The following is a 23,685-nucleotide window of genomic DNA, read 5'->3' as shown; positions in this document are numbered from 1 at the left end:
CATTGTAGAGCACTATGAAAAATGACTGTTATACAGAACTCCGGAGCAGCTTCTGGTGCCTCATATTTAGCATTTTTTGATAAAGTTGACCTACAAAGTAATTTTTTCTGGGATGTATTTTCTGGGCTGCAATTACTGTATAGACTTGTTCATAAGCCAAATATTTGTGGTAAAAAAAGTGATGCATCAAAGAGCGGGGGTCAGCTTATAAACAGGTCTACACCAAAATTTGATGATTTTAAACTCTATGGAATCATTGAATATCTAATACATTGTCATTTTGTTTACCTGGAGCATCTGCAAGCACAGAGCCTCTCAGCTCCCAGTGTCCACGGTTTGCCATTCTCAGCCAATGGGAACTGTGGGAAGTGGTGCCAATTTTCGCAGCCCCCATTGGCAGGGAACAGCAAACCACAGACACTGGGTGCTGAGGGGTTCCATGCCTGTGAACACTCCAGGTAAACAAAACGTCCAGGCCCACTAGTGGCTTACCCTAATGGGCCAGGAGCCAAAGTTTGCCAACCCCTGAAATATAGGGTCGGCTTATGAAAGGGTCCTATAGCTTTTGCTATTTTTACCTAACCATCTTGGGGGGTCGGCTTATAAACGAACGGGCTAATGAATGAGTATATATGGTACTTTAAAATTGGTCATTTCTTTTGTTTGCAGTGCTTAGAGTCTCTCAAGCCTTCTCTGAGTTAATGGGAGTTTTTTAAAAAGAAAAAAAAAAGGCAAGTTTTGCCCCTTCCTAGGCAGTGCCTGGAGCTACTACTGACAGATTGTCCATGCCTCTTTTAGAGAGGACACTACCAACAATCCTAAAGAAACCTCTTAATACTACCAAATCTCACTCAATCATTGTCTAAATTTCACTTCCCAGAGTAAGGTTACAGTGATGGACCAAGTGCAGCAACATGTTTGCCTCCTGCAGCATCTTAGATGATTATCCCTTCCACTGTGGTTTAAGATCAGAATATAGCCTAACTTGAAAAAAGAAAAGTTTGGGGCATTTCCAGCTGCTTTTGGGAGGCAAGGGAACTAAGTGTAGCCAAAATCCTTGTCATACACTCCTCCAGGTTATAACTGATATTGCACATGGCAATTTGCATGCAGGGTTATATATTTATAATATAAAAATATGCTTTTGGGGGTAGCTGTGGGGGTTGAAGCAAAGGAGAGCAATAGTGGGAAAGAACTGTGGGAATGGAAATTGCAAGTGAAAAAGGGCAAGAAGTAGGTCTGAGAAGGAAACATTTTTCCCATCCTGCAAGATTTTTTTTTTTTTTAAATCTCAAAGAAGTTCCCATCCCACATCAGGATGAAAAAAAGTCAACTTAAAAGTTTTTACAAACGAATAAATGGAAAAAGTTGGTTCAGGTCAATCAGAACATTTCATTTTGATAATTTCAAAGCTTTGTTTCAATTTTTTCACTTTTGTCTTTAGCTTTTTTTAATAATTTTTTTTATAAATTTCTAAACAAGTAGTTTCAAATCAAAACTTGAAATTTTTCATTTAGAAAATCTTGAAACAAGATCTTTTGATATCAAAACCTTTTCAACATTTTTCAAGTTTGGAAATTAGTTTTGTATTAACTGTTTTGGTTTTGTTGAATTGGCATTTTTCAGCAAAAAGTGGTTTATCAAAACCTTTGTGACCAACTCTAGCAAGTAATGCTGTGAACGAGATGAAGCTGGGCAGCAGTTGCAGCAACGGGAACAGGATGAATAGTGACCTTTTCTTTGATCCAAAAGAGATTCATAGTGCTCTCTGCACCTTAAGACCACTTACTTCTACAGGCACACACTACAGCTGCTTGCTTTTATAGTATTTCTCACAGGAAACATACTATTTGTTCTTCATGATCTGCAATGGCTGTCAATTATTTGCCAGAGACAGTTTAGTGTTTTTTAACCTACAAAGCCTAACATGTTTTGTGTTGATGCCCCTCTCCTTGTGCAATACCACAGAAGTAGATCAGCTAAGTGTCCACAATCACTCTGGTCCCGCATAAGGCAGGGGAATTCAGTGAGTGGCCCTTGATTTTGGAAAAGTCACTTCCCCGATAGTCAGTTATACACAGCAATCACCACACTGCCAGATCCATACCACAGTTCATGCTGCTCAACTTGTTGAAGATCATCAGGACAGGAAAGCTGCATGGCCTGTGAAGAACCCGAGTAAAACCCCACCCCTGATTTCAGACAGACCAAGGATTGATGGAAAAGAAAGGTAAATTGCAAGAAATGCACAAGACAAAACATGGATGACATAACTCCAATAGTGCACGTTTATTCTGAACAGTATTTTTAAAAGTTTTACTTTCAAGAGTTTGAGAAAAACAAAACATGCTCCTCATGTACAAGGGCAATGATCTAGATTAAAAATGGACCATATTTGTAAAGAATTTGATTACCCCTGCAATTTAAAAGTCATAACATTGAGGATGCATCTGTAAGCTGCATAGTGCACTGGCACATTCAGACAAGTCCTAATCAAAAGACAGGGGCAATCTTAGCCATATTCAGTACGAGGCAGTTGCAGATTTCAAAAAAACATCCAAGTCAGCACACACATTACAAAACAGACTCTGTGCATAGCTGCTGACCCTGGATCACAGCACAGGGGAGGAGAATGTAACAGTGGGGGGGGGGGTTTGGTTCAAATTTACTAGACATCACAGGGCACCATCAAGAATTAACACAATATCACTTATTTCTTTTAGCTGTAACAGCATGTCATGTTCAATTGGCAGGCTTAACTATTAACTGCACCATATAAACCCAGCCCACTTGTGTATACAAAAAACCCAAAACACTCCATCCCCCCAAATGAGGGATATAGTTCTGGGTGCTTCTTTTCCCTTGCCCCTATATTATGGTTTCCTCGTAGTGAATGTTTCTTTATGGAGGACATTATCTTCATGGTTCAACTGATGGATGACGTAAACTATTGTAGAGAGGTTTCAAAGCAACTTGCATGTACACAGCCTAAATTTTGCATGCAAGCTCTTAATCCAGAACAGAAGTGCTGGTGATTATTTCATAGACACTCCTAACTTTTTAAATTGTTGTGCATATGCTGTTATTTTCAAGCTAATGGGAGGTCCTGCTGCAGTAACATTTGAAGTAATAGAAATTTACTGCAGACAAACTCATACTCAACGCTGTTCCAGTGTCTCCTACTGACAGCACCGAGGTAAGTTCTCCTCCCATACCCAACAGTCTGGGTACACTAATATTAACACAACCATTTGGTAGCCAGAACCATTGCTCTTCTTCCCAGGTATGGGGTGCAGCTTTTGAAGAGGTTTTAGATTAAACCTATTATGTGTGTGCTTAAGCGTACAAAAAACCGTTTTCCAAGACTGAGAAAAGGAGCCTTGATTTCTGGTTTCTCTCCCTTCCACTTCCTATAAAATATTTAGTTAGAAGTTAAGTGAGACTGGTTTGCTGTGGAATGGGAGTTCTAAGAAATTTTTTGAGGGATACATTCATAGAATGATGGCAGCCCAAAGCAAAAAGGGACAGAGACAAACCAAGCTAGTCCAGACACCAGACTCGTTTATGCTTTTGAAACCTGCAGGAAAACTGCCTGCAAACCACTGATTTATGGAAGCTTACAACAGCAGCAAGACCTAAAGAGCTCACCCCTATACTCCCCTCCCCAACCCAAACACTTACCACTTAATTCTAGAAGAATCAAGATTGCTTGGCACAAAAACCAGCTATGGTCTGAACTATAGCTGTGCTGCATGAACATCCTCCAATGCATATTCTCTCCCCTCCATTAACACCTTTTAGACCTGTCTACAACTAGTCAAGAAAACCACATTGGCATCTGAGGAACTAATTGTGCTTCAACACTATTCTTGCTAGAAAGGTGCTGGAACTGCCTCCATAATCAGTGTAGGTAGGGTCTAACTATGTTATAAAACTTTTAAAAAACTAGGTAATCTGTGGCCAAGGAAACACTGTCAGCACTTTTCTAGGTAGAGTCACCAAAGGGTGATATGAACACAGTTCCCCTGGCCACTATAGCTGGGCTTTTACAAAGCCAACGGGGAGTTCTACCACCAAGCCTTACATAAACCCAGAAACTGAAGTCAATGAGCAGTTATCCAGTTCAGGCTCATCAATGCAGTCAAAAAGCTACACTTCAGTAACCTCCATGCACCTCATGAGTAGCGATAGTTTTGGGGTTGCCTCTTTTTGATACCAGGGAAGTAGACTGCATAATATGAGGTGTGAGATTTTTTTTCCTGCCTTATTCTCATACCCAACGTCAAAATCCTTGGTTCCCAAGTCAGCCTCAGAGCAACAGCACCTGCTCACAAGATGTATACTGCTATGTGCACCATGGGTTGGAGGCTTTTGAAGCAGATGGGCTCAACAGGCAGCTGAATTTAAAAAAAAACCCAAACCCACTAATGGCAAAGGAATGCAGTTTAATCTCAATCTAAGTGATGGGGCAGGAGGGTCAGTTTCAATTCAGTGCATTTCCCAGATGCTTGGAAGAGTCTTAGGTCAAGTTGGTATGTAACTGCTGGCAACAGCGTGTACAAGGTAGCACTGAAATTCACACAAATGAAGCATGAAAGGATGCAAAGCAGAGCTCAGTAAAAAGTTTACTATAGTTTTTATGTTACAGTATTAGGAAGAAGCCAGTCAGCCAGCCTATTTTCCAAATCCCATAAGATGTGCCAGTCTGAGCCCCCTTCTCTGGTGCTCCATGAAACACCCTTTCCAAGAGGAGAACTGCATCACTGGCAGATGGGAGAAAAATCTTCAGAGGAGTTCAAAGAGCAGTTCTTACTCCCTTCATACCCACAGAGCATATAAACTTGGCAGAGCCCAGGCCATTTCTGAGATCCCCTGCAAAGCTATTTGATTAGGGTCAGGACTCTGGTTTCCCTTCTCAGTCTCACTGCCTGGTTCCTCCACCCTTGCTCCTATCTCAGGTTTCTTTGTTACCACAGGTTTGACATCCCTAGCACCAAACTAACACTTGGACACAGGCACTTGCCTTAGAACTGAAGTGGATGTGATGCTTACAGTCCCTTCTCCCATTCCAGTAGTCTGGATAAAAAGAGCTGCCCTTTATGGACAGCTGAGTCCTGGAGAATTTCACTTGCTCTTGAAACAAGCACCTCACCTCAGGATACATGTTTTTGCAAAGCTCTTCTTGCTGACATTAGATTCAGCTCTTACCCTGGCAAGAGTCTGGTGGGAATGGGGTAGGATGAATGGTGATGGTAGCTGAAAAGGAAGAAACTAAAACTCACTCTGAATCCTTTTTTGGGTCAATCAAGGAATGTAGCACCAGCTGGGGTGATAACTTTCAGCCCAGGCACAATAAATGTGCTAGTAAACCAGCCTGCTCTTCTCAGCAAGAGATGGAGAAAAAGTCAAACAAAAATATTTGGAAAGATTAAACATTTTGGGGGGCCTGGGGAAGAAGACAGAAGAGGGACAAGAGAATTGCTAAAACAAAGTCCACACATTTCAGGGGCTGAAAAAACCAAACTGGTATTATAGAACTCAAAAGGACAAGATATTGCTTTTTCTTTCAGTACAGAGATTTTTTTAGGCCCTACTTTTCGGTGTGAGAGCACGAGATAAATCACTCTCTGAAGGAAACTGACTTCAGGAAAGCCTACCCAAGCCCTCCACACCTCAAACTTAAAGAGATCTGTACACCTCTTCCCATCCTGTCGAACAGAAAGGAGAGCTAAAAAACCCAAACATGATTGGACAATCCTTGGGAAAAGCATTACATTTTGCTGGAGAGCGGGCAAGAAAAAAAAATAAGATGAAGGGAAGGGGAGAAAAAAAAATCAACAGGCCTCTCTTTCCTTATTTGGCGACAAGCAAGTGCAAGAAAGTGTTCATTGGGGTTTTGTTCAGTTGTCGGTCTTTTGCACATCTGCGTTCTGGCCAAGACAAGGGGTTTTGAGGTTTTTCTGCAGGACATGAGCATCTGCTGGCTCTATCCTCTTGTAATAGTTTTTCTTCGTCTCAATGATCTCAAAGCCAAACTTTCTGTAGAAGTCGATTGCTGACTCGTTGCTGATCTGGACATGCCTAGGGCACATAGGAAGATAGAGAAAAAGACATCAGCATTTTCTGTAGTATAAAACGTAGCCTACACACTCAGGAATTGTATATCCAGGGATAGAGAGTAAGGGCTTGTCTACACTGGCAATTTACAGCGCTGCAACTTTCTCGCTCAGGGATGTGAAAAAACACCTCCTGAGCGCAGCAAGTTTCAGGCGCTGGCAGCTACGCCTCTTGTGGAGGTGGGTTTTTTTTAGAGTGCTAGGAGAGCTCTCTCCCAGTGCTGTGCCGCGACCACACAAGGCACCTTAAAAGCATTGCCAGTGTAGACTAGCCCTATGATTGAAGTGAGAGGGTGATGCTCTAGAGTTAGATGCTGTGGTCTAATAGTTAGAGCACAGAATTGAGAATTAGGAACTTGTGACATCTAATCCTGTGCTAACAGAGATTTCCTTTGTGACCTTTAGCTAATCACCTCACTTCTCTGCCTCTATTTCTCCATCTGTAAAATAAATTTAATGCCTCTCGAGAGAACTGTTGTGGGGACCAACTAGATAGCATATAAAGTGCTTTGATAATATGAAGTGTTAAGTATTAACAGTATCAGCTCAGTAGCTTTAACCTGTCTTGAAATGGAAGTGGCAGATAGGGTGACCAGACAGCAAGTGCGAAAAATCAGGATGGGGGGATAATAGGAGCCTATATAAGAAAAAGACCCCAAAATCAGGACATCTGGTCACCCTAGTGGCAGATATTTTGTGAAATATAACAATACAACCTAGTTTCACTGGAGATACTACTGCAGTTTGATTGTGTAACTTCCTTCAGTAACACACTCTAAACACTACAGTAAAATAAGGCTCATCAATGACAATCATGTCATGGAGTCTACCACAATATAAGAGTACTCCTATGGTATTAACACAAGCCTTGGCCCAATACACACAGGCAAGACCAGACTGTTCAGATGTGGTTGGGGCTTTGCGTTACAGATACAACAGTTTTTGTAGCATAGACAGATTCTATGAGGTTTGGGAAACATTTCTCCCTCTTCTTTAGAGTTTTACAAAGCTTGGGAGAACAGAAACTCTTGGGGAGGTGGCGGATAATCCCCCTAAACCAGTGGTTCTCAAACTTTTGTACTGGTGACTCCTTTCAAATAGCAAGCCTCTGAGTGCGACCCCTCCTTATAAATTAAAAAAACACTTTTTAATATATTTATTATAAATGCTGGATGCAAAGCGGGGTTTAGGGTGGAGGCTGACAGCTCGCGACCCCCCATGTAATAATCTCATGACCCCCTGAGGGGTCCCGACCCCCAGTTTGAGAACCCCTGCCCTAAACAGCCTTTAGTTTTCTATGCTAAACTGTTAGGAGATTTAATTTCTGTCATGGGTCTTATAAAAAAAGATCTGTTTCACATTAGTATTTTCTTTGCATTTTGTCAAATTTGCAGTGAAAGTGTTATTAAAACGAATATGTGCTGGGTCATCATCAGAGACTGCTATAACAAAATATATGGCAGAATGTGGGTAAAACAGATGAGGAGACATATGTTCTCCCCCAAGGAGTTCAGTCACAAATTTAATTAATGCATTTTTTTTTTTAAACAAGCGTCATCAGCATGGAAGCATGTCCTCTGGAATGGCGGTTGAAGTATCAAGGGACATATGAATCTTTAGCACATCTGGCATGTAAATATCTTGTGACGCCAGCTACTATAGTGCCATGCAAAAGCCTGTTCTCAGTTTCAGGTGACATTGTAATTAAGAAGTGGGCAGCAATATCTCCCATAAATGTAAACAAACTTGTTCGTCTGAGCGATTGGCTGAACAAGAAGTAGGACTGAGTGGACTTGTAGACGCTAAAGTTTTACGTTATTTTGTTTTTGAGTGCAGTTGTATAACAAAAAAAACCTACATTTTAAGTTGCACTTTCATGATAGAGATTGTACTACAGAACTTGTATGAGGTGAATTGAAAAATACTGTTTCTTTTGTTTAATCATTTTTACAATGCAAATATTTGTAATAAAAAATAATATAAAGGGAGCAGTGTACTCTTTGTATTGTGTTGTAATTGAAATCGATATATTTGAAAATGTAGAAAAATATCCAAAAATATTTAATAAATTTCAATTGGTATTCTATTGTTTAACACTGCGATTAATCATGATGAATTTTAACTATGATTAACTCACGCAATTAACTCAAAAAAATTAAACTGTGATCAACAGCCCTACTTTAAAATTCAGCACCACTTTTAAAGGAAACCTTCCAAAACTAGGGAAGCTTCTGCTACTAGGCAGTGCCTGGAACAAACCCAGAACTTAAACGCTGACTGGCTGGGCAGTACTTGTAAGATGGGACCACGTTTGACCCATCATTCCACAGCAATTGAAACTGAAATGATATTGCACCCTCCTCACTCTCCTATGGAGCCTCTCCCAAGCCCAGGAGAATAAGAGTGTCATTTACTTACAGATAGATGTTGTCAAAAGTGCCATCTTTCTCACAGATGTTTAAGACGTGATTCAACATTTTAGTTCCTGCCAAGGAATAAAGACAGACTTAATCACCCCACAAATGTGCAACCAAATCAGTTTAATGTTTGCAGTCAGCTCTGTAACTGTTTAATTCCCTAAGCAGGGACGTACTGCTCTTAGTGAGTTCATATTACATACTCCTAGGGCTTGGCTACACTTACAAATTTGCAGCGCTGCAGCAGGGTGTGAAAACACACCCTCTCCAGCGCTGCAAATTGCGGCGCTGCAAAGCGTCAGTGTAGTCAAAGCCCCAGCGCTGGGAGCGCGGCTCCCAGCGCTGTCCGTTATTCCCCACAGGGAGGTGGAGTACGGACAGCGCTGGGAGAGCTTTCTCCCAGCGCTGGTGCTTTGACTACACTTAGCGCTTCAAAGCGCTGCCGCGGCAGCGCTTTGAAGTGTAAGTGTAGCCAAAGCCCTAGAGCAAGTGCTGAGAGCATTGTTATGATACTCTGAAATTAGCATACTATACTGCAGTTCATATTTTAAGTGTTATTTGAGGCTGTTATGAACATTAAAATGTATACACTGGGTATTTTAAACAGTAACTTAAAATTAAGTTGCCCAAAACCAAAGGCCTCAGGGAGGCTTAAAAATATCAATCACAAGGAGGACTCCCTGTGAAAGAAGACATTAACAAGAAGAGAAACCTTACGTCAGAAGACCAGGAAACCTACTTCAAACAAAAAAGATTACTGAACAGAATAGTTTGCTCTTCTGTAACACCTTTCATGAAAGATTTAAAATCACCTTACAGATTTATGAATTAAAGCCTCCCAACACCGTGTTATGTATTTTCCCCATAGGTGAACAGATGCAGAGAGTTTAAGCAAATTAAATTAAGGTTAATAGGCCTATCTTCCCTCCTTTGACTGTTCGCAAAGTCTGATTCTTTATCATTTCTTTTAAGAAAATGCCTTAATGCTTTTCAAGCTAACAGAAAAAGCTTAAAGCCTAGCAATGCTCATAAGCAACTCTATGTGGTACCAATGATTTGATTAGAGAACCTTCTTCAAAAGCAAGCTTCCAAGGCCTTAAAGTGAGCAAAGAATGCAATTAAATTTAAGTAATAGCAGTGGTAGTATTAACAACATTACCTGACAAGCAGGTAACAAATAATTTAAATGAATAAAACGTCGTTTTTGGCTTCAGTTTGTCCCAATGAACCATTTTAATGAAATAAAAGGCTTGGATTAATGTGAGACGCCCATATATCTGGGAGAAACAGCTGAACCCCCCCCCCCCTAAGCTATACACCGTGATGTAGCGAGAAAATAGCAGCTCCCCTCAAACGAGGAGAGTTAACTTATTGTGATGGAAAACTAACATACATGGTGAACGGAAGGAGCACTATCCACTAGGAAGAGCAGGTTATATTTCTACGTGTGCCACTAACTGGCTGTGAGACCCTAAGGCATGTCATTTCACCTCACTTTGCTTCAGTATTTTTTATCTGTAAAATAGAATACCTACATCACAGGGAGGGACTTAGGCTTGCTATAAAAGAGCCCTTTGAAATCTTGAGTTAGAAAGCACTATAGAAGTGCAGTCTCACTTCCACAGGACAGGGAAAGCAGAGTTCACCATAAACCAAGTTCTTCTTTCCCACAGTTCCCTTCCTAAGACAGGAATCATCCTCTAATAAAGCATTAAGTTCTGCTGTATCAAAGGAACTGAAAACTTTGGAAAAGCATTCAGAAGGCTGGCCCAGAACTCATGTTTCTTTGAAGAGACAGATCAAAATGTAGATAGCCTTACCTATTCCTAGCCTTCGGTAGGGTGCCAGGCATCCAAGTGTCATGATGTAAAGTCTCTTCTGGTTCTGAGAGTGATCCACTCTGCAGCACACCGCACCCACTGCAATATCATTGAAATATGCTGCCAGGGAGGGAAACAGTCAAGTTTTGGTCATTTAGAAATCTCAAGTCTTATAAATATCCTATCCTTCATTTGTCTTCCTTCACTTCTTTCCCCACAACCACTTTTCCCGGGGAACATGGATAATTATATTCCTCCCTAAAATACATAAAACTTTTAGTCAGATGAGTCATATGGAGATATGTCCAATTAACTCCTTCCACATTGCTCCAAGACGCATTCAGGTAAATGTTAAATCTTGGCTAACATTTTCTGGGCGATGTTTGCACTGTGGTGCTCATGTCAAAGGATTTGAGTAATCAGAAGTCCAGCCAACGAACCACTTGGGGAGAAGGGGTGAGATTCCATGCACATCTTCCTGTGCTTCCCCTGGTAATGGACAGAACACCTACTCCCAATAAAGAGAGACCCTATTTAGACTGCAAGTTCTTTAGCGTAAGGACTGTGGCTTCTTCTGTCTCTCATACAGAGCTAAGCATATTTTCACTGTTTACGGGAACAGGAGGAGCTAGTGTCACAAATACCAAGAACAGAGGAGGGTAATACTTCCACCCACCCCCAAACTACTGACAATAACTGTACCTAATTTGGCTAGTTCGCCAACCTCCAGCACGTCCTTGTAGAACTTGTCATTGTAGCTGACAGGAAAAATGACCTGATTTAACCTCTTCAGCTGCTTAATGTTGTGTGGCGTCACATCTCCCAGCTCGATCCGGCTACTGGAACAAATCAAAACATGCTTAACACCTCTACAAACCCACAATTTATAAGTATATCAAATATTTAAAAACCAGGCATTTTATTTATACATAGAGGGCTAGTTAGCTGAACAACCAATTGAATAGCTACCTGAATCATTGGTGTGGGGTCAACACGCACACACAGCTCCTACTCCCTCTTTTGCGGACAGCTGCTTTAATACCAAGAAAAAGTCCCAATCAGTACCATAAATTCAGAAGATGCTAAAGGTCTTGAAATGGTTACACAAGGCTGGCACTCCACAAAATATTGTGTGTGGGGTGGGGGTTGTGGCAGCTTTGGAGAAAGAGAGCAAAAGGAGAACATGACAAGAGAATGTCAGAATCTCCCTGTGAGCCAAGTGGCACTAGTTTTCAAACCTTCCCCTTAAATTTTTACCACAGATTCACTAAGATTGTCTCTGTGCCAGCCTCATGCTTGCCTCTCTCCATCTGTTCAATGTACAGAATAAGCTCCTTAGCCAAGTCCAACTATTAACAAGATAGTCCTGAATTTGTGCTTATTTTCAACAAAAGTCCTTAGTGGATAAACCTAAGAGAAGTCAAATTAACATACGAAAGGCAGATCCTCCCTAAACCTCCTTCCCAGAGAGTCCTGGAGACTGCACAAAATATTGCCACTAGCACTTAGCTAGATCTGTTTTAATATGGTGGTGAACTACTACTTGGGGGGAAGGTCACAGATTACAGTCATCAAAGTCACTGTTGCTGTTAAATATGACAGGAACAGAACTGTGACTAATCTACAACTCTTGAAATACCATTATGATGAACAATACTGAGGAGAAATAACATGCCCTTTCATAAACCCAGAATACAGACTCCTGGTAGGAACATGATGCATCCAGGACAGCAATGAGTGGGGATATCAACTGTACCCACCATCCTTGCTAATTTCTCCCCAAGCTATGGAGGGGGACGTAAAAGAATGCTTTCACAGCTTTAGCAAGGACTAGCATAATGGAAAAAAACCCCTGTTCCAAGTGGACATCACTATACATAGGGAGCTGCCAGCCCATTGTAATGACTGAGGAGCAAGCATGGATGATTCCAAAGTAGTCTACAGCCTCAATTTTATTGACTAATGTATAGACAACTAGAATTTTCTTCTGCCCAAGTCACACCATTAGCTTTTTCTTTTTTTTTTTAAACTCTAACAATTCTGTTTTCAGGAAGACCATTTTACAAAGGCTGGCAAGGTTCGAGATAAGTACACGTCTCTAGAATTTTGATTTCCTGCGGTTTTTCTTTTCAAACAGCTACAGCTGTTCACATGGGTTAGTGTCTTTGGAAGAAAGAAAAAAAGTATAGGTGACATATGCAGAATAGAGTAAAACCAGTACGACCTCTGCTGAACTAGGCACCCTCCTGTCTTCAAGTACCCTGCCCAAACATGTGCGATACATGTTTTATTAAGAGATCAACTTCTTTAAGCAAACAATTTTTTAGTCTCTTGATTAGCTACTGACAAGTTCAACTGTATTAAAACACTTTAGGTACAATATCCATCTTAATTAACTATCAAGTCAACCACCACCAGCAATGAAGGAATTTAGGTTTTTGTTTTTTTAAGCATAGTGTTATAGTCTGCAAGAGCTACTACAGATCTAAGGGACACAGGAATAGAACCCCCAATATATACTTTAAACAGTGTACGCAGCCCAAACACACTTTATAAAGTGTGCATTATTTCTGTACAGCTACTGTAGCATTCACAAGGTCTGCAAGGCTGCTTTTCATTCATAGATTCTAAGACTTAGAGGATAACAATGATCCTTCTGAGTCTGATCTCCTGCATAACAAAAGCCACAGTTTTCTCCTAGTGATTCCTGCATTGAGCCCAAAAACATGTGGCTAAGCTACTAGAGCACATCTTATCTTTTTAAATCAAGACTGCATGGCTTTTTAAGACTCAAGTGATAGAGAATTTACTGCATCCCTTGGCAATATGTTCCAATGGTTAATTACGGTACTCTCACTGTTAAAAAAAAACACTGCATCTTATTTCCAATTTGAACTTTGCTGACTTCAACTTTCAGCCACTAGATCTTGTCATATATTTGCCTGCTAGATTAAAGAGCTCTCAAGTATCAGGTATCTTCTCCCTCTGTAGATAATTATAGACTGATCCAGCCCCTTCTTAACCTTTCCTTTGCTAAACTAAATAAATTAACCTTGGTTAGTCTCATTGTAAGGTGTGTTTTCCAGACCATTAATCATTCTTGTAGCTTGTTTCTGAACCCTCTCCAGTTTTTCAATTTCCCTTTTAGAGTATGACACCAACACTGCACGCAATATTCCAGTCATGACATCACCAATGCCATGTACACAGCTAATATCACCCTACTTCTACTTTATAGCTTATTTTAAAACATCTGAGCGTATTAAACGCAGGAATGGCTGGGAACCAAGTGGCCCTGTTGAGCTACTCCACAAAGTACCCATTTTTCCTGCCTCCCTCGCAATTGTTGCCATTCCCTCTGTGTCACTGCTCTCTCTTTTGCCTTAGGCTACTCTGGCAGGTCTACATTAAGGATTTTGGCACTAGTGCATCAGCATCAGTGCAACCTCTCCCCTTTTCCTCAGCGTCATTGCACTGCACCAGTGTAAAGGAAGGCTTGAACCAAAGTGACTTACTCTGGAGCAAGCGGTGATGTTGCAAGCCCCTCTTTTCACTGCTGCAAGAACACCTAACATGCCATTAGTGCAGGGTCTCATCTAAACATTCACTCAGTGCTCTAGACATGGTTCTTCTAAAATCCATAAGCTTGCAAATAGTCCTTTAAAATCCATCAAACCCAGTTTTTGATAGCAGTTGTAACTGGATTTCATCTAGAAAGTCAGCGCCAGCAAGAACAGAGAGGACCAGGTACAATGCCACAGAGCAATCTTTTGTTGAAAGCATATTTTCAGTGTATCTCACTACATGATTAAGTCATCACATAAATTACACCCCAAAAACCTTCATGAACTGCAGGAGAGCTTGGCCTTCCATTTCTCATCACACAGGCCTCCCTCTCCAAACGCCCCTCCAGTTTGCACAGGACTTCAAAGCTCAACCTGGCCCAACACTGCTCTTCAGAGCACCTGCGTGGACAATATACACCTTCCATAACAGGCCTTAAAGATCTGAAAATCACATATACTGCATTAGCTGCGAAGAATAGCGGACAAAGAAAAAGAGATTCATTTTGTCTAGGGAGAGATAGGACAGCATGAGTGCGTGGAGAACAGAGACTGTTCAGCACATACATGCTGAAGTTCACCATCTGCAAAAGTCAGTCTGCACAGAAAGTTTTCTGTCTTCAAATCTAAGGACTTGTAAAGTTGCCCTAGACTAAACAGATCTCCGACAAAGCATCTGTGACAACAGAAATATTATTTGGCCATGCTTGTCTCTTAATTTGCATCAGTGACAACACAGGCCACTCCTGCATCCCACCTCCTGCCACAGGCTCAACCCAGAGCCCTCTCTCACACTCTGAACCCCTTGGCCCCAGCCCCCACCCCATGAAAGTGAGTGAGGGTGGGGGAGAGTAAGCAATGGGGGGGGGGGATGGAGTGAGCAGGGCAGGGGCTCGGAAGATCCTGGGTTGCACTTAAATTCAAAAAGTGATCTTGTGTATATAAAGGCTGGAGACCACTGCTCTAGGGTAACAGATGCAGTCATATATACTAGAGGCTTCAGACAGCCTGAAACAACCAACAAGATGAAATGTCCCTATCTTAATGGAGTGTTAACACCGAAACCTACATTTCACTAATAATTTTAGCAGAAGCATCCATGTAACGTCCTCATCCCATAACCTCAAACTACTTTATCACCTATACAGATGTCAGGAGTCCCATTTGTCCCCTATCCAGATGCCATAATGTCTTGCTCTGAGACGCCACTCCCAAATTGCTACCTCACAGTTGGTGTTTTTAATACAAAATTCTGCAGCCCATTAAACTTGTCAACATAAAATAGAATTTAATACCAAATTAAAGCAAAGGGTCAGGACTGTACTGTTTCTTACTAAATTAGATAGACTCTCCACTGACCACCTAAATTAAGCTGACAAAGAATTTCCAGTGTGTAGTGTCACAATGTGATGAAATTCAAGGGGCCTCACTATAGAGTTTAGGGCAAGTGTGTCACAAAGTACATGCAACTTCAAGTCTGGTGGAGTGTGGGTCCATTGGACAAAAATATGACACCATTCTTCTTCATCGACACTTGTGATTTTTTTTAAAAAAAAACTCAAACTGAAAAAGTGTTTGTTTAATTTAATGTCCAAAAAAGTCTATTTCGTGTTTTCAAAAAGTCAAGCTCAACTTCCAGAGTTAAGTTACAAGGATGTCTGAGAAACCTGGCCTTATGATTAGAAGTCTAGCAGCAAGCTGAACTCCAGAGAAACTTTGATCTTTCCGTACTATGGCACTTTTCATCCCACAAACATAATGTAAAGGAATCACTTCACTATTGAAGGGCAGCCACCATTTCTGGGGTCTAATGCAGCTGCTGACAATGTGCAGAAACACTACACACATTTAAGAAAGGAAGCAAAGAAGGATTCTAGATCAAATTGAAATGGAAGTGGGAATTTAGTGAGGTGCTATATAGTTACTGAAACTGGAAGCCTGCCCAGAACACTGGCATTAACACTTCCACTCTCAGGATCACTCCCTATATTCTTTCAAGTGCTTGCCAAACAGAAGCCTGCTTTCCCTTGAGATCTAATTACAACTCATTGTGGTATGGGCTGAAAACAATACATAGGGGAGCGCAGAGTTAGTGTTACTGTGCAAACCAGAGATTTGAAGTTGGTAGGTAAATAACTGATTTGGCCCTGGTGGAACTGACAAGTCCCACTCACTTCACTGGCAGCAGCTTACACCAAGGCTGAATGTGTCCTCTTGATAGTGTATTCAAAGGAAGCAATGCTATACCAGTTTACAGTTCAAAAGGAATTCAAATCATTTCCCAGAAACATGAATCATGATGAGAAATTTCAGTGAGTCAATATTCAGAGTTCTGAAAACCAGTTAGAACCCAATATGAAGAAGGGAATGGGAAATTCCAAGTTTCTTAATGTTACAAGAATCTCAGCCCCATTCAACCATAAGGCTATGTCTACACTACAGCCGGGATTGACGCTCCGAGATCAATCCCCCGGTGGTCTATTTAATGGGGTCTAGTGAAGATAGGCTACAGAGGGACCAAGACAAATTAGAGGATTGGGCAAAAAGAAATCTGATGAGGTTCAACAAGGACAAGTGCAGAGTCCTGCACTTAGGACAGAAGAATCCCATGCACTGCTACAGACTAGGGACAGAATGGCTAGGAAGCAGTTCTGCAGAAAAGGACCTAGGGGTTACAGTGGATAAGAAGCTGGATATGAGTCAACTGTGTGTCCTCGTTGCCAAGAAGGCTAATGGCATTTTGGGCTGTATAAGTAAGGGCATTGCCAGCAGGTTGAGGGACATGATCATTCCCTTCTACTCGACATTGGTGAGGCCTCTTCTGGAGTACTGTGTTCAGTTTTGGGCCCCACACTATAAGGAGGATGTGGAAAAATTGGAAAGAGTCCAGTGGAGGGCAACAAAAATGATTAGGGAGCTGGAGTGCATGACTCCTGAGGAGAGGCTGAGGGAACTGGGATTGTTTAGTCTGCAGAAGAGAAGAATGAGGGGGGGATTTGATAGCTGCTTTCAACTACCTGAAAGGGGGTTCCAAAGAGGATGGATCTAGACTGTTCTCAGTGATACCAGATGACAGAACAAGGAGTAATGGTCTCAAGTTGCAGTTGGGGAGGTTTAGGTTGGATATTAGGAAAAGTTTTTTCACTAGGAGGGTGGTGAAGCACTGGAATGGGTTACCCTAGGGAGGTGGTGAAATCTCGTTCCTTAGAGGTTTTTAAGGTCAGGCTTGACAAAGCCCTGGCTGGGATGATTTTGTTGGGGATTGGTCCTGCTTTGAGCAGGGGGTTGGACTAGATGACCTCCTGAGGTCCCTTCCAACCCTGATATTCTATGATTCTACGATATTCTATGATAAGACTCACCAAATTGACAGTGGATTGCTCTCCCGTCAACCCCTGTACTCTATCCCCGACAAGAAGAGTAAGGTAAGTCAACGGGTTCTCCCGTCGACCCCACCCCCACCCCACCCCGCGATAATTCAGCCTAACGTATGTTGACTTCAGCTACATTATTTATGTAGCTGGAGTTGCGTAGAGTAGGTTGACTCAGGCTATGTCTACACTACTGTGGTAAGTAATGCAAGTCCCTTCGTAAAGGGATGTACCTGACTGAAACAGATCTCTGTGTAACTGATAGCAGAGCTCAGATTTATCTAAAGCAGCTGGCGTTCTAAATATAGCAGAACAGAATCTCCAACTCACAAATTTTACTAGAGGTATCAAGGAACAGTCAAAGTGGGCTGGAGGAGAAAAAATTTTTAACTAACAAATTGAGCACTTGGGAGAGGGCTTGTTGCCCAGTATGCAGCAAGTTAACTTTATTGCTTCTGTTTTGGCTTGCAAGTTAAAACAGAAGTCCAGACATAACACACTCCCATAATATAAAACAAACAGAGCTATGAATGATCTGCAAAGTATAGCTTTGCTTAGAATCTCCTTCAAAGCCAGAAGAGCCTGTTTAAGAAAACTAGAGATTAGCTTTCTTGCTAGGCACACAGGTTACTCAGGGGAATGTCAGTTTGTTTCAACTATCCCTTAAGATCTGTGGGTTGCACACCTACTCCTCTTCCCCGCCGCATTTTTCAAATGCAGCCAACTGTGGGCTTTTCTTGAGGCCACCACCTCCTGTGGGTAATTGAGGGGTGCAAAACAGCAGCCCCTCCTCCCATGGCTGCCAACAGCGGTTGGGCCATGCCCTCCTCTGGAGCCAAAAATGCTGGAGATTCAGGCAGCCAGTGTAAGTTTTCCCACCGTCCCCGGGGCTGGTGGGGTTTGGGCTTCAGCCTTGGGGTGGCACACTCGTTGTGAGGCTTGGGCTCCGGCCATGGGACTTCAGGAGCCGATCCCAGGCTCAATCTTCGTCATCGGCGTCCCTCTCCCCCACCCATGGCTCCTTGCTGCCTTCTCCAACAGTGGGGCCCTGGCTGTTTGGTAGCAGGTGCCAGCCTCAGCCCCCCATCCATCCCATCACCCCTGCTGCTTCCCATCCATACTCCCATGCCCCCACTGTCTCCCTACCCACCTCCCCATATAGGGCTTAAATTTGTCCCCCAGCTTGCCAGGGCTAAGTAAATGTGTTTTTCTCATGTTGCTTCTGATGCATCCTGCAGTGTGTTGTATCAAATGCAGCTGTTCTGTGATGGTCTCATTCTACCCAAGGTAGATGAAAGCATAGGATTACCAGATCTAGGTCCTCAGTTCAGGACTCACTTTCTGAGCCAACTGAAGAATGAGAACATTCCTGTATTATTGTGGCAGACTACCTGTCCAGGTGCAGCAAGGAGTCCAATGTGAGCAAAAGGCTTCACAAACTTGATCTGCAGTTCGATATTCTCAGGCATTAGGGCTTTAAAAGTTTCCTCAATACCTACTCATCTGAGGACTAAGCCTAGCCATAGCTATTCATCATGTGCTCTTCAGGGGTTTCATGCACATTACCACCACTTCTCTGGCCTATATTTAATGTTCCCAACTGTAGTCTCACCTCCATAAGCCCATAGCTGTCTCTGGAAGAGTTCATCTGCAAGGCTTCTGAGTTTCAAAGCTTTTTTGGGAGATGGGGGGCAGCAAAGACCGTCGCTTACTATGCATGTGTGTAGTATCTAGCATAGTAGGGTCCTGATTTCAGTTGGATCCCCATGACCAGTGTTTCTCAACCTTTTTTGATCCCAGGGACGAGTTTGCTGCCTTCCTAAACTGTGTCAAGGAGATCTCAGGGACCAGCGCTGGTCCATGAACCAGTCATTGAGAAACACCGTCCTGGACAATACCATAACATCTGAATCAACCTATAGTGTCATCCTTAAGGCCACAGATAGAGCATCTGAGAAAGCACTCTTCTGTTTTTCATTCCTCTTTGAAGTCTGCGTTTTGGCTACACCCCTTCTGCCTCAGCAGGTGGTATAAATTCATTTTCTGACACATTACAAATCCCACAGAAATGTTAATCAGCAAGTTGTAATTTGAGCTCTTGCAAGTCAGTGAGAACTTCCCTTTCTACAGTCTTTGCTTGGAGGCAGCAATGTAACAACTTTAACAAAACAGTGTAACAGAGTGTGATATAGAGAAAGGGATGCTATTCGCATCTGCTTTGCATGCAAACACCGAGGTCAACGGGGGTAGAGTTCAAATTCCTCTCACTCAAGTTTTTCCCCCACTAATCAGAGCCAATATTTTTAATAAAAAAAATGAAAACTGGGTTTATGGCAAAAATAAGAAAAACAAAATTAGATCTCCATGGACCATCAATTTCACAAGCTGCAAAGTGAACAAACATGAAAAAGTTTTGCAGATAACCTTTACATTGGATAAACTTAGGCCTGGTCTACACTACAGGGTTAAGTAGACATAAACTGCCTTGCATTGACCTAGCTCTGGAAGTGTCTTCACGTAAATTTGGCTCCTGCTGATGTAAGTGCCTCTCTACGCCGATTTAGTAACACCACCTCCCAAAGCAGCATAGAGTCATGGTCGATGTAATCAGGTCAACACAGTGTCAGCGCAGAAATGTATTGCTTACATCAACTCTTACAGGCTTTCAGGAGCCACCTCACGACAGTACAATCAATACAAGCACTAACGGAGAGAATGTGCACTGCTGACACAAGGAGCCAAGTGTGCGCACACACAAGCGATTTAATAACTGCGGTGGCTGTATGCTGACATTAAGGGCTTGGCTACACTGGTGCTTTACTGCGCTGCAACTTTCTCACTCAGGGGTGTGAAAAAAACACTCCCCTGAGTGCAGCAAGTTACAGCGCTGCAAAGTGCCACTGTAAACACTGCCCCAGCGCTGGGAGCGCAGCTCCCAGCGCTGTAAGCTAATCCCCATGGGGAGGTGGAGTACGTGCAGCGCTGGGAGAGCTCTCCCAGCGCTGGCGCTGCAACCACACTCACACTTCAAAGCGCTCCCGCGGGAGCGCTCCCGCGGGAGCACTGTGCAGCTCTAAGTGTAGCCATACCCTAAGTTAGGTTGACGTAATTTTGTAGTGTAGACATGGCTTAAGTCATGAAAAAATGGAGAGGGTGTAGAAGATGAGAGAAAAAGCAAATATGATCATGATCTTCAGAAAAACAAATGAGATCCTGATAATTACCACTCCAAAAATCTAATGTTTAACCTCTTGTAAAACACAACAAGTCAAAGAAAACAGTTTTTCACAGCTAGATGATTTCACATCCTCCTTGAAAGAGGAGGCCATTTTATGCAATATCCCTCAGCAACAGGGATTTTTCCTGCTATAACTTCCAGCACTGGAAAGTCCAATGGACAGGAGTTTTAAAATAGGAAGAGGCTCCCTTCAGTAGCATACGTCTCTTTAGAAGAGAATCATGGGAACTTCTGCGAGCACCAGCAGTGGAATACTTGTTCAGAAACTGACAGTTGGGCTCACACACTGGAATCCAAGGAGCCACAACAGCTGCCAGCAGAGGCCCCTTTACTTCTCATTGATTTCTCCTGGCTCTCAGCAGAGGAGGGTCTGGGCCTGTGTTGATGATATGGCCATACTGAATGATATGGTAGACTCCACATAGTACATGAAGCAACTGCACAGGCAGCTTCACTGCTGCATGTTCTTTCAAATTCAGAGTGATTGGGGAGAAGAGCCACAAACCACATACACTGTGCCACTGCCTCCTTAGATCTGAAGGGTCACAGAACATTAGGGAACCGTGAATGGCTTCTTCCTGAATTGACCTGAATGGAGCAGGATTAGGGACATAAAATTCAGAATTAAATCACTATGAGGGGGTGGGGGGGTGTTTTACTTGTATGGGAGCCCCAAACTCAGAAGCCACTGAAAGCCAAGAGTACAGAGAACTCGACAGAGCTGCACTAGAGGGATTTTGCAGCTCTCAGGCACACTTATGAGTACTGCCTATAACTATATCCTGCCAAGAGACCCCAGTCTGGTCTGCCCTGACGTGCATAGACATACACATAGCGTATCCAGGCCCAAATAGCTCCTCTGCCTGATTCACAATCAACATGGAGTCAGAGAAGAGCCAAGCTGTAGAAATCTGTGAGATAGGTTACAAAGAAAAGAAAAAGACAAAATTCTAGTTCCAGCAACAAAGGAGCTGACCTACCTTAATAACTATGCCAACTGCTGGCTCACCTTTGCTGATCAATTCTATTGCCCTTCCCATGTACTTGCCTATGGCCAAATAAGGTAACTCTGACTAGCTCCAAGGGAGTGGGAAAAGAGACAGGAATCCATCACTCCTGTTGGGCAATCTTTTATTCGTATGCATTTCTATGGAACCATTACACCATTACACATTGTTACCTGATGTCTAAGTTTTGGAGCCTGTTTTTTTATCTTTCAGCTTCACTGACTCAGTCCCCAAAAGCCATTTAAAATGTTTGAAACTAGTCATGAAAATGAGAGAAAACCAAGTTTTTGTCATCAAGCAGCCTTGGTATGTGACCTCATCCCAACTGCTTACAAGTTAATAACAAATGGAAAGGGGTTTAAAAACCTACGTACTTCACCTGTTATTCACCCTGCCTTAAGCTGCCGAACTGGAAGAGTAATATCTGACACTTCTACAACACTCTTCAAACAGTAATTATTTGCAACACCACCTCTGGAAGACAGCTTAGGAACACCCTTATTTCATAGAAAAAGAAACTGAGACACTGGTGAAATGACTTGCCCAAAGTCACATAAACAGGTCAACAGAGCTGGGAACAGAACCCAGGTCTCATGACTTCCAGTCCTGAGTTCAAAGCACTAGACCACGTTGCCTCTGTTTAGCAGTGGAATCAGTGTTTCATTTACCACATTTGAAATCCCTATGCTACATTTTCACAAGACAACCAGAAAGGGAGGGAGATTCCGAACAGATTACACTGCAGAAATCATTGTTAGCTTTAAAACATAGATCTTTCTCATTCATCCATGTCCTGCAACCTCAACGAGAAGTGAATGGAAATTAAAGGCTACATCACAGCAAATATTCATGGAAATTACACCATCCTTTCAACCCTCCCTATAAAACAGTCACACAAAATTCTACCTGGCCCAGGCAGGCAACATTTTAAGATAAAACATTATTTCCAAGGCTCGTAAATGCAGGACTTTGCTGAGCACCTTCCAGCTACCAATTTGATTACACTGGTTATATCTTCATTATTATTATAATCGTAAAAGGAGGCTAAGGAGATTGTAAACTAGAACTAATTCGTTTTTATATCAATTTGGCAAGATAACTTCGCAGGAAAGACCTCCACACAAAACGATAATCTGCATTTCTCAACAGCAGAATGGAAGGATCCAGCTCTTCCACCCAGTATTTCTGTAGTGAAGCAGATAAGGTGAGACAGGAATAGGAGAGCTGCTTTTGTCGTGCAAGTGGGGAACTTTCGAAGAGCTGTGAGCTTCCTGTAGGTAAGTATCAGTGTTTACCCGGCAGACCATTAACGGGAATTACTTTAACACTGAGTAAACACAGGTATTACTCCCGCAACTCAACAGCTGAGTCTTCTCCAGCCCGTTCCACACACAAGGTATCCACAAGGCAACCAACAATCCAAGGGCCCGGGCCAGCAGCGGGCCGGGCCCAGAGAGCTGGGAGACGGGAACGGGGCCTGCCCGGAGTGACCCAAGCGGGACTTGGCCGGGAAGTGGCGGGTCACGACGAGGGGCGGAGAAGGCGCGCGGGACGGTTGGAAAGCGGTTAACGTCTCGCTGGGGAGCGGCGGCGGCGGCGGCCCAGGAGCAGGGCTGGCCCCGGGCGGGCGCGGGAGGACGGGGCCGCCAGTCCCAGCAGCCCGCGCAGACTCCGGGCCCGGGTAGGACCCAGCGGCTCCCCCTACTGATCCCGCGGCGCCTGGGGCTCCCTGCTGGCCCGGGCAGAGGCAGGACGAGGCGCCGCCAGCCGGGGACACGGAGCCAGGCCGCACCGGGCTCAGAGCCGGGCGGGCGGGCGCTCGGGGCCGCACTCACCCCTTCATGGTGCGGCCTGGCGGGGCCGGGATCCGCGCTCACTGCGTGCGGGGCCCGACGGTGCGGGTGCGGCTCCGGCCTCCTCGGCGCTGGCGGTTCGCCCTGCAGCTCCCGCTCCACATGGGCCTCGGGCCGCCAGTCCAGCGCGCTCCGCTCCGCCCCGCCGACGTGACCCCTCACCCCTCGCCTCGCGGCGGCGTGACTAGGCCGGCGCTATGCGGCGCCGCTCACGTGACCTCTCTCGTGGCCACTTCGCGGGACGGGCCTTGTCCTGTCACGTGGGCCCGGGAGGCCAATCGCCTGCCTCCGCATCCGCCA

General features: G+C 43.5%; 1 protein-coding gene across 2 annotated transcripts; it reads right to left on the bottom strand.

The window, feature by feature from the left end:
• Nucleotides 1–2,265: 2,265 nt before the first annotated feature.
• On the bottom strand, nt 2,266–23,634 carry NAA50 (N-alpha-acetyltransferase 50, NatE catalytic subunit). Of its 2 annotated transcripts, none has more exons than XM_045001024.1 (5): nt 23,368–23,634; nt 11,056–11,192; nt 10,354–10,473; nt 8,535–8,601; nt 2,266–6,081 (listed from the first exon to the last, which is right to left on the bottom strand). In XM_045001024.1, exons 1-5 carry the CDS (start codon nt 23,373–23,375, stop codon nt 5,901–5,903), a joined length of 513 nt encoding a protein of 170 aa, XP_044856959.1. In that variant the 5' UTR covers nt 23,376–23,634; the 3' UTR covers nt 2,266–5,900. The 2 variants fall into 2 exon arrangements, with proteins under 2 accessions (XP_044856959.1, XP_044856963.1); XM_045001028.1 differs by having other exon boundaries at nt 11,056–11,189.
• Nucleotides 23,635–23,685: the final 51 nt, after the last annotated feature.

This window comes from Mauremys mutica, chromosome 1 (assembly GCF_020497125.1).
Source record: "Mauremys mutica isolate MM-2020 ecotype Southern chromosome 1, ASM2049712v1, whole genome shotgun sequence".
Lineage (NCBI taxonomy): Eukaryota > Metazoa > Chordata > Testudines > Geoemydidae > Mauremys > Mauremys mutica.
The sequence above is the reverse complement of the archived record's forward strand: the minus strand, read 5'-3'. Positions and strand labels throughout refer to the sequence as shown.